Source organism: Chanodichthys erythropterus, chromosome 6, assembly GCF_024489055.1.
Source record: "Chanodichthys erythropterus isolate Z2021 chromosome 6, ASM2448905v1, whole genome shotgun sequence".
NCBI classification, from domain to species: Eukaryota; Metazoa; Chordata; class Actinopteri; order Cypriniformes; family Xenocyprididae; genus Chanodichthys; species Chanodichthys erythropterus.
Window position 1 is genome coordinate 6,828,985 of NC_090226.1, and position 12,093 is coordinate 6,841,077.

Here is a 12,093-nt window from a genome sequence, read left to right on the forward strand (position 1 = left end):
GACTCCTATGATGTTTAGAAAATTACAGCATGTCACCACTGCACAACAATTACAAATCGTTGGCCACCGGAGGGGAAACTCATCACTGTTTTTGTTCACCTATACTCTATGACAGGTTCTAAATAATTGTACAATAGGTGCACTGTCCCGTTCAAGTCCTGACCTTCTCGTCCTTCCAGAATGACGTCACTATTTTCAACTTCCGTGGAGGACAGGCCAATCAGAAATTGAGAGAGTTCACACGGACACTGACATTGAGAGTAGCATCACAGTATCGCAGTTGTAGACTATTGCTCATATTAAGAGGTCGACCGTTTCGATTTTGCTTTCGTTAAGCTCTTGTAATCCTACATCACCTGCCATTTCTCTGTGCTAAAATATGTTTGTATGCTGAAAACAAAGCAAACTATTCATGTAAAATGAAGATGGCACAAAATGAGTTTTTAAATTTAGAATGCATCAACTAAGAAATTAATAAGTACTGGCATGATGAGACATGTCTACAGCAGTAAACTAGTGAAGCATGATCGTTCAATGAGAAAGAGCTGAATAAAATTGTGAAAGATGGGATGTCTGTTGCTGACAACAGACATTTTTACAGTATAAAATAGGTAAAAGGCAAAAAAGCTATAATGTAAAATTTTTAATCATTAGGACTAGGGTTTGATTAATAGGGCTAGACAGTGGTTATTATCATTTGGACTGTTCGCTTTAAGCAGAAATATATCTTCCCAATATAGAGTGCTGCAGTGATTTTTGTTAACCTGGTTCCCTCGACAAAAAGCCAATTGGATTTTTCCATTGGCTTTTGGATTATTGCAAAATATAAGCTTGGTGACCAACAAAAGTTTTAAGATAATTACGAATTAGCAATTTTATTATTTGAGTTTTTAAATTTTTTGTAATTTTATTATTAATTTATAATATTTATTTTATAACTATAAGAAAGCCTAAATACAATCGGCAGAAGTACAAAGCTAAAGTTAGGCTATAAATGAACTACACCACCAGCGTCAACACCACTAATCTTCAGACAACTCTTTTAATCTTTATTTAAGGTCACCCTGTGGTGAAAATCAAGTTTTTGATGCTGTTTATATGTCTATGTGGTGTTTTTAAAAGACAAACCATGCCATCAGTCAACACCATTTCTGAGTATTTTCTCCTTAAAACAGCAGTGTACCAAAAAAAAAAAAAAAAAAAAAAAATGGAATTTGAAACCACCCGTTTCCTGCAGTCACAAATGTAACCAATCCAGTCAACATGTGGGGCGGGGCTTTTCTCCACTGACTTTCTATAATCTTTTAAGCATATAGGGATGCTGATTTTTAGAAGGCAGCTGTCTGACCCTGAGATGACGAACGGGAACATGGTTTGTGTAACGTTAGCAACACATTATTAGCTGTTTGATAACGTAGTCAAGTCAAAGGCTAATCATATTAACAACCATTATGTGTCCAACTGATATATAAAACGCATTATGCAGTTTTTACTACAGTAAAGTTGACCGAGTGGATAAGAGTCCAACCTGCTGTGATTGGGTGGAGGCTAATTTGCATATTCATGGATCCGTGTATATTAAATGAAGCAAGGGAGTTACATTCAAACTATTTTAAGGCATGAAGAAATTATTTTCACAGGAAAAAAAAAAAAACGTTTATGTCATTTTGATGATCAAAGATTAGTTTTAAGGAATAAAATGATTGTCTACAGGGAAATTCTGTGAAATCTACATGATGTCTAAGGCCCATTCACACCAAGAATGATAACTATAAAGATAACTATATTACTGTTATGTTAATTATAAGCATATACTGCCTTTTTTTTTTTTTATCTGCTGCTTTAAATGCTCTTTAAAGTGAATTCTGATTGGCTGAATGTTTTTATCATTCATCAGCTAGAAAAAAAAAATCATTCTGAAAGTAATTCCTTGTTGTCATTATCATTGTAATTGTGGTGTGTACTTTCCTATTGTTATTGAATTAGAACGATTATTAAAACATTTTAGATATTGTCCTTGACGTGAACAGGCTTTTAATGACCCTGGAAACCTCGGTAGTCTCATTTAGCCACTTGTTAGCAACTGCATTTAATTTTTGTGGTATTACTGATGTATTTTAGGCTGTACAACAGTATATCAAAATATCTTGAGCTTGTTAACCACAGACCTTATTTCAGGCATGTAACCAAAAACCCATTCAAAAAACATTGATTTAGGGACGATGGAACCTGAAGTAGGATTAATTCCTGCAGCACTCTATACTTGTCATTGAGACTTATTTGTAATATGAATTTCTAAAATGAAGGGTGGCAAAGGGTTAAATGACTATACAAGTAAGTTCCTGATTACAACTGGTATTAAGATGTGTTTTGGTCGATCGGATGATAAGAGACACATTCCTGTTTAACCTGGTGTTTTAACCTGTCTTTTCTGTCCACTTTCGACCACTTCTGTCTTGATTTCTTCGAGGGGAGGGTCTATGGTTGGGTAAATGTATGGGCTTTTCAATTTAATGGACAAAATAAGCTCACGTAATTTACATATGAACACACCCGGAGACGATGAAAATCAATACGGAGAGCAGCATCTTTCGTTCCTACTCTGAAGACCACGCTGAACACTGAGTGTCTGTTAGAAATCAGGAATGATGAGAGAACATTTGTCTTCAGCCGACAAAGTTTAAATCCCATCTGGCTCACGCACTTCCCATATTGTTTATGTTAATTCAGTAGGCTGAGAGTAGGTGGTCTTTTTTGTTTGTTCGAACGCATTTGACCAAATGAGCGTCTTCACTATGAAAGCAATCCGTTTCGATGTGTTTTTGACTACCTCTGGAAGTGGTCAAAAGTGGACAAGCTCAAAGTGTTTACACCTGTATTTAATGTCGTCCAATTGTGATCGGATTGACAAAAAATGCTTCTTAATACCATGTCTTAGTACCAGGCCCTAAATATCTGATGCCTATTATATACTTGCCATTAAAAAAAGATCTGGAATCAAGAAAAAATATATAAAGATTGTAAGTAAATATTCAGCCCAATGAAAGTGTCTCAATGTAGGCCTAAAATGGCCCATGTAACTTGTACATTTATGCCTCAAATAAAAGCCTGTTAAAAACAAAGATCACTGTGCATGGCTGTGTATTTTTAAAACAGAAAGATATACTATTCAAAACATGTAAAATGTATGCAGATGAGTATATAATACATTATAAGAACAAATCACATTTTCCACTGTTCATGTGGCTAGCTACCAAGCAGATGTGAGGTATTAGTTAGGGTTACCTACTCTGCTCCATTTATTGGGCCACATGTCTCAACCACTAAAACACCATTACGAGATGAATTTAGCCGCCTTAGTTGCTGTAGAAGTATTTTTCATATAAATCTTCTTAACGTTTCATGAGTGCGTGTTCGATCAAGACATGAAATGTTCATGTAAAGCTGAAGCTGAACGTGTCAGTTACCTGGACATGTGTGTCATAAACAGCAGATTTGAAAAAGCATGCTGTTCTTGGCTACGTCTAATCTACAGAAGTAAGTAAGCTATGTACAGAAACTTTACATTGCACATGAAGCTGCGTCTCTGTTGTCCTCTGACTAGTTCAAGACAGGTGTCAACAAAATGCAATGCAATAAATGCAATTGCAATAAAATAAAGTAGCTATAAAATGAGGCCTACAATGACAATCTATCCTAAATCATTTATGCAGATCAATGCTAAAGTTTCCAATCTTGGCTTAATGTAAGCAGAAAACTGTTTTTTTTCTTCTTTTACGCAAAGTTAAAGTGGCCAGAGACTTTGATATGCATCACACAGCATTGTGATTCAATAGAAAACAACAGAATGCTTGCTGGGAAATGTTTTATGACCGATTCACACTGCACCGACAGACGGCGACCAACGCGGACATCAACCTTATTACAGTATGTCACTTCTCAGACATTCCACCACCCGTCATGTTCTGTCAGCAAAAACTGCCTCTGCCTCGGAGCAGTGTGAATTGGCCTTTATAAGTTGGCTCGTGGAAGAGCGTGTTGAGATTAATGCTATGTGCTGCGGAATCAGTATTAGCATGCTTGCTGCTTATGTACACGTGTGCGGGATCTAAACGCAGGTGGGAGAGGTAGCGAGATTAACCGCTCTGTTCCTCCCCTGTGTCCGGTGGCAGGGAGTCTAAAGCTTCTCCGTTGCATCGCGATGTGGGATTGGGCTGTTCGGGCGCTGGAACATGGAGAACAGGCTCAGTCGGTGGCGGGGCGGCAGCGGCCACAGCTTCTGCGTTGGCAGCTTCCACAACAGGGGCTTCTGTGCTCGCAGAGTTGCTTTCAGCAGTACTGGATTGAGCTGTGGAGGCCTCTGATGGAGCCTGAGGGTTTTCCTGAGCCCCTGCTGCAGGGTTGGCCGCATCTGGTACAGCTGCTGCTGCTGCTGGTGCCGCTGTCTGATGCTCTGGTGCCCTGAGACGCTTCATCATGGTCGTGACCCGTACGGCTTTCTGCAAGAAGGTGATGATCCAGATTTAACTCAACATATTTCTTAAAACACAAAAGTGACATTAAGGGTGAGAAACTTCTTGAAATTACCTTCCACTTAGCTTTTGCAAAGTTTTTCTCGATTTGTGCGCACACATTTTCCTTGATGTTCTTGTCGGAAGCAGCATTACCCGATATCCTTGAACAGGACAAGAAAGCTTATTATATTGCCTGGAAAGCTGTTTTTAGATATTTACTACCATTCAAAAGATTGGGGTCAGTAAGATTTTCTCTTTTTTTTATTGAAAGAAACTAATACTTTTATTCAGCAAGGATGAATTAACTTGATCGAAAGTGTCAGTAAACCATTTGTTATGTTACAAAAGATTTCCATTTTAAATAAAAGCTGTTCTTTTGAACTTTCTATTATTTTAGAATCCTGAAAGAAATGTATTAATGTTCCCACACAGATATGAATCAGCACAACTGTTCTTAACATTGATAATAATAATAAATGTTTAATAAATGAGCATATTAGAATGATTTCTGAAAGATCATGTGACACTGAAGACCAAAGTAATGATGCTGAAAATTCAGCTTTGACATCAGAGGAATAAATTACATTTTAAAATACATTCAAATAGAAAACTGTTATTTTAAATTGTAATAAAATATCACAAAATTATTGTTTGTACTGTATAATCAAATAAATGCAGCCTTGGTGAGTTTCAGAGACTTCTTTGAGGAAAAAAAATAAATAAAAAAAATCTCACTGGCCCAAGACTTTTGAATTGTTGTATTCTATACCTAAAAACCTTCTCTGAATACATATGAATGCCAATATAATGAGTAATTTTCATGTATATTGATACTATAAGTACCATTCATGGTTGATGGCTTCTTGTGCAGTCAATCTCAGGTCAGTGTCCACCTCCATAAGACGTGACACTAAGTTTTTAGCTGCGGACCAACAAAACGGAAGATGTAACCCAGTAAACACAAGCAAACTTTCACATCATGTCTAAGGTTTACATAAGAGAAGTGAGGTTTTATCAGAATTCTTCAGTAAACATACCAGACTCTGAAATATCATCCCAGTATGGTGAGTCAAACTCATAGTCTCCAGCAAGAATCTTCCGGAAGAGGTTCTTGTCATGGTTTTCATAGTCATCATCATCTGCTTCATCGTAGAATGGAGGATTTCCAGAGAGTCTGTACATGAGATGAGGGAAATCATTACAAACTGTGAGAGGGGTCTGTCTATGGTAGACTCACTGACATACCGTCTGAGCATATAATATTGGCATTTTTGAAATTACTGTACAGATTTTGTGGCGACTGCAGCAACATTATGTGAATTAGGTATTGCTTTAGTCACTCTGATCTGTTATTACGATGACAATTTCAGATTTACTCCTCAGACAGCCAATTCTTGTCAATGTCTGTGGTTCTTAGCCAGAATAAGGTACAGTGGGGACCACACTGATAATCAAAAGTCTGGCTGTGGAAGACTATAAATAAATGGTGTCTGTAAATAAAGGTTTTATGAGCTCCTGGTTTTGTTCTATAGGAGAATACACTCACAGAATGTACATGATCACACCAAGGGCCCAGCAGTCCACCGGTCGGCCATATCTCTGTCTCCCAACAACCTCTGGGGCTGGTTGAAAAAGAGAGAAAGATAAATCATTTACAGAAACAAAAATGCTACATTGTTTGCTATTCTAATTTTGACAACATATGCCTATGTAAACGGAAATCTTGCGTGAAAATTCTGTTTGCTCTTGTTGTTGTTGTTCCTCAGTAAAGACCATCTGTTGCATCTCCCCCCATGAGTGTTTAAAGAGGTTTTGTCTATTTTGAAGAGCTTCTTACCCAGATACTCTGGGGTTCCACAGGGCTCCTTGATGAGTCCATTCTCCAGTTTTGCCAGATGGAAATCACTGATGACTATTTTTGAATGTTTCAGTCGGTTGTAGTACACCAGATTCTCAAGCTAGAGGGAATCAGAATGACAAGATGACATGCTGCTTCATGAAATTCCTTTTTTCAAAAGAGAATTTTGTTTGTGTTCCAAAACAACTGAAGTAAAATGAGCTAAATTCTTTAGTGAAATTTAGGAACACTATTTACTGAATAAGAATAATTATTTGTGAATGTATAACATAGATATAGCACAACTACATTACAGTCAGTAAGCATGTGTGTTTGATGGTGATAAAAAGACTTAACACATCTAATAAATAAGTATGCCACCATGGCTTTGTTCAAACAGGCAGTAAAAATCTGATTTTTTAGTATCTGATTTAAATGTTTAGTAGTTTATGGAAGCTTGTTTCCGCCATGAAATAAATTAAGAAAGGTAATTGCAGCTTTTTATCTTCACAATTCTGACTTTTTTCTCATAATTGCGAATTGCGGGTTAAAAAGTCAGAATTGTGTGATATAAAGTCAGAAATGTGAGTAATATAGTCAGAATTGAGAGTTATAAAGTCAGAATTGTGAGATATAAACTCGAAACTGTGTGTTATAATGTCCAGTTGTGAGGGGGAAAAAGACTTCTGACTTTATAAGACGCAGTTGTGAGTTTATATCATGCAATTCTGAGAAAAGTTCTGAATTGTGAGATGCAAACTCACAATTGTGAGAAAAAAGTCAGAGTTGTAAAAGTCGTAATTAGCTTTTTTATTTTGTTATTTAGTGGAGGAAACAAGCTTCCATAGTAGTTCATAGTCTGCACTGCAAAAATAATTTTCCGTGATCATTTTCAGTATTTTTGTCATGTTCTCCAGTAAAATTATTCTTTCCCCATTGGAAAATGTACTTTTTTTCTTTTCTTTTTTTGCCAACAGGGTAATAAAAATTATCTTAATTTCACTAAAAATCTAATTTACTTATCTTATTTAAAGGAAGTTTGATGCTAAACAAAATTCACTGATTAAGATTAAAAGTAAATGTATGCTAGTGACCACAAGATGGCGCTTTGCGACGTACCTTTAGGTTCCTGTGAACGATCTTCAGGCTGTGCAGGTAAGCAACTGCCTCCATCACCTGTCTGATAACATTGCTGGTGTCCCTCTCAGAATAATAGCCTTGATCCAGGATCCAGTCAAACACCTCCCGACCTGTGGCTCTGCACGAAAACACACAACATGCTGAGCTGCTGCTTCTGTGCAATTATGAATTATTCACTCCCAGCTTTAAACGTTGGCACCTTCAAAAGCTTTACTTGATCATGCAGGTGTATAGCAGACGCAAATCAGCCAGTCCATGCCACACATACAGCGTACAGCAGGGACGAGGCATTAAAATAATGAATGCAAATCCAAACAGACAGGTAGGAATGTGACAAGGACGAGGCGGTATAATCGTGCTAGGACAGTCTGAGCGGAGGGTTTATTTCTCATGTCTCAGGCAACAGCAGCAGCGGCTTTAGCTTCTTGAAGTCAGTATCAACATTATAGAAGAGAAACTTTGTCGCCAAACAACCTATGCTGGAGGAATTTGGTTTCTGCAACATTTACTTCAGCGTTTTGCCCTTTGGATCCACATGTCATCGGAGAGACAGGCAGCCTCTTGCAAATGCTCACATAAATTTGTGCACATGTTCATGTTCAAGCAGTCAGATGCACTTCTTTTTTAAAATATTTCTTTGGCAAAATATTAATGTACACAGATTCAGAATGTAAACTTATGGGACAAAATGTCTGATATTTTATACACTTTGCAGTGTATATATAGCCAAATAGACCTGCCACTGTCTAATGTCATAAATAATAATCCAATAGCAATATTTACGAAATTAAAAGAAAATTGCTCTCTTGTCTGTTTAACTTTTGAAAGTTATAACTATAACCCTATAAAGCCTACTGTATCATTTACACTCGATTTTCTAAGTTCTCTTATTTATCAACATGATCAGAACTTTGCTGAGAAATTGTACACAATCTACTACATGCTACATTCTGTTATCTGATATTCTGATATGTTATACTTTTTTAGCAAGTAAAAGGTCTTTTAGTATAATTTTAAAAACGTCCCCCTTCAGGTCGTGGTACGTATATTTTTAGTAATATTTCAAGATAAACACTTACTAGACTGCAGCAACTTCGGTTTAGATGATTATCCATAATTTTTAAGAGAAATCAGGCTAAAATGTGAGTATAAATATGTTACAACATGTTTTTAAGGGACCTTTATTTGTACTTCATTGTATTCCATTGTATTATACTGTATGTTTACATAATTTGAAAAAACTTAATTTATTTTATTTTATTTGAAATGAACACAATTGATTTTACTTGTCTCAATTTTTTGATTAAATCTGATGGCTCAGTGAGGCCTCCACTGACAGCAAGTTAATTTACACTTTCAATGCCCAGAAAGCTACTAAAGACATATTTAAAACAGTTCATGTGACTACAGTGGTTCAACCTTAAAGTTATGAAGTGATGAGAATACTTTTTGAGCACCTAAAAAACAAAATAACGACTTTATTCAACAATTTCCTCTCTTCCGAAATTTCCAACTACTGAAATCATTACACTCCTCCCTGTACAGTAAAAAAATAAAAAATTCCTCATAAACTGATTTTAGCACTTACAGCTCAAGGAAGAGGTAGTACTCTTTCCGGGTCTCATAGACATCGACCAGCTGGAGGATGTTGGGGTGTTTCACCCTGGAGAGATGGACAAACAGTTAAGAGACAGTTTGCAGCACATTGGAGGCTGATACACATGCAGCGTCATGCCCAAATCCACCGCGGCCCACCATCAACCCCACACCCGTGCCCCATCTGCCACCGCAGAGTCATCCAATGCCAGTCATAAACGCCTACGATTTGCATATCGCATGGATTCCTATATCCGCTATAATCATGTTTAATTAAACAACAAATGTCAGTATTACCATTAATGCTCTGTGGCTGAATCACATCTGTTCAAATCAACATTTATGTATGTATGATTTGTGTAACTGATTTCAAATATATGCCAGCCTGAGGAGGAGGCTTTGCCAGCTGAGTCTTGGTTCCTCCCAAGGTTACTTCTTCATCTACTAAACTTCAGGGAGATTTTCTTAGCCACTGTTGCCTTTGGCTAATCACTGGGGTGTTTGTAATGCGTTGTTCTGACTTTAAAGTTGCTTTTGAATAATATGTATTAAAATGAAATTAAATGAATCGAAATAAACTGAATAGCAGATGTAACTAAAAGTTTGCAGGCAACTTTCCTTAGAGCCAATTCCAGCATGTATAATCGTATAATTTAATTAATTATGCAACACGGACACTGTAAAGGAGTGTTTCAGAATTTTTTAAAAGGTGGTTATGTCAGCCAACTTTTAAATTAAGAAATTAATATACTGATTCTGCTTTGAAGACATTAATGTGCACTTCTGCCAGGAAAAGGGAGGGGAAGAGAGGTGAACTCGTAAAAAAAAAAAAAAAAAAAAAATGCTCATTCTAAAAGTGACATTTCTTTTATGTGTTATTCATGAGCTGTTGTGATTTGTGAGCGGGGACACAAATGCAGCACTGCAGGATCAAAGTGACATCAGTGACTCCGCTCACGGTAGATCAGCCTTTTAGATGCAGTCTAATCATATAATCATACACTGATGCAAAGCATTTATATCTGATATCTTAAGGCTTTGACATGTTTGGAAAATTAAACAAAATTCATTGCATCGTTAGGTGTTTAGTGTACTTTCCTGTTCCTTGAGAGGACTGAAAATCTGAATAATGAACACCAGCTATGCATGACTCCACAAAGTCAAGAAGCTTTTTTGTTAAAATCTATCAAGTGGTTTTTACTTTTTTACAGAAATATAAATAAGCAATTTGCAAGGGTTTTTGAAGCAGAAACATAACGTTCAATATAAACCTCAAATCTCTGTGCTGTTAAACTGGATGTTATTTTATTCAAATCATACTTATGTGCAGTAGCTAGAAGATTGTACGCATATATTTGCATAAAATATGCAGTGAAAGTAAACTATTAGTGCCTATCATTCATCAACCTCAAACATGGCTTATTTGAAACATGTAAGTAGCAGCCTAACATTGTCCACTCGCTCTAACATTAACGTTAACTAAATAAAATCACTAAATGAAATCAAAAGAACAGACCTGAGGACCGCAGAGGATGCCCCACACTACAAAATGATTGTAAAGGTTCTGAAAAAGAAAACTGTTTAACTCACATCTTTAGGATGACAATCTCATTTTTGGCAGCCTTCCGCACTTTTCTTCCATCTTTCTTCAGGAATTTTTTGCAGGTGTACATTTTCAGAGTGTTTTTATCCTTCGCCCTGAAGATCTCACAGAACTCCTCCCTTGAGAAGAAATGAAGTTTATTGTACTAATTACATTAGAATTTATATTGACATTAGGAAATAGTTCACCCAAACAATTTCTGTTAACTCAAAAGAGAATTACTGCATGAGGTCTTAATACATGGAATACTCTATTCTGATTGGTCAATCACATCATTCTGTGCTAAAACATTTTGTATAACTGACTATATATACTCCACAGTCTCACATAATCAACTAATTTCAACTGAAATCAATATTTTATATCCATTTATTTGTTATACACAAAAACACATTTCACTTACGATTTAACAATCTGCCCCAGATCATATTTGTCTGTGATTTCTGTAGGACTGTTGTAGTCCTTCTTCTCGCCAGGATTTAAACAGCCGAATGGCATGGCCCACCCTGCCCTTGAGAGAAACAGAAGGAGAGAGAGAGAGGTTAGGGTATAGATCCATTTAATTGCAGTTATCAACACTCTTAATTCATTGCACAATGTGTGAATATGTATTACTCACTCACACCAATTATTCTGGATTAATATGCGTGTTCACTTCATATCACATTCTGTGACATTTTTCATTCCAAAGGGAAATAACAACTGTGCATAAACACTCCTCTTTGACATTCACAAACAAAACAAATTCAGTGGCAAATTCCAAACAATGAGCACTGCTGAGGGATTTCTTTCTCTGCCAATCTAATTTCAAATGAAACAATATTTATGGAACTTATGAAAAATGTGAGTTGTGCTGCACATGCAAAACTTGATAGCACGATGTTAGGGTGTTTTGCCATGTGGTTAGAATGGTTTTATAATGTGATATAATGTGTTACTGTTTCCCCTATGGTGTTCTGGGTGGTTTCTAGGGCGTTGCTAGGGTGGTTGCTTACCTCTTTATGATAATCTACATCTATCTACATCTAGCTTGAGATCCTATTTCTGTGCAAGTCTATGGGATAATACCATAACCTCTCCTTAACAAGCTGCATGATGTAAGGTATGACCCTTTAAGGTATGTCTGCTATTAGTATACCTCTTTTAAACTAAAAAATATATTATAAAAATGATATTCTAATATACTTAAAAATGAAATATACTTAAAATGACACTTATTGTAGTATTGAAATACTACACTTACAAGTACTAGTACACTGATATTGGTATACTTACTACATAAAGTACACTTAAAATATAGTTAAAACTTTAAGTACACTTAATAAAATGAACTTGAAGTATTTGTAAGGGATTGTCCATAGCATAAATGCTTTAAAGTTAGTCAGTATGCATAAATTCAGTGA

The 12,093-nt window shown here is 36.2% G+C and overlaps 1 protein-coding gene across 1 annotated transcript; it reads right to left on the reverse strand.

Annotated features, from left to right (window-relative positions):
• Positions 1 to 4,136: 4,136 nt before the first annotated feature.
• On the reverse strand, positions 4,137 to 11,188 carry camkvb (CaM kinase-like vesicle-associated b). Its single transcript, XM_067387173.1, has 10 exons — positions 11,094 to 11,188; positions 10,678 to 10,809; positions 9,080 to 9,154; positions 7,471 to 7,609; positions 6,352 to 6,472; positions 6,061 to 6,136; positions 5,552 to 5,688; positions 5,358 to 5,436; positions 4,588 to 4,675; positions 4,137 to 4,499 (listed from the first exon to the last, which is right to left on the reverse strand). Exons 1-10 carry the CDS (start codon positions 11,186 to 11,188, stop codon positions 4,137 to 4,139), a joined length of 1,305 nt encoding a protein of 434 aa, XP_067243274.1.
• Positions 11,189 to 12,093: the final 905 nt, after the last annotated feature.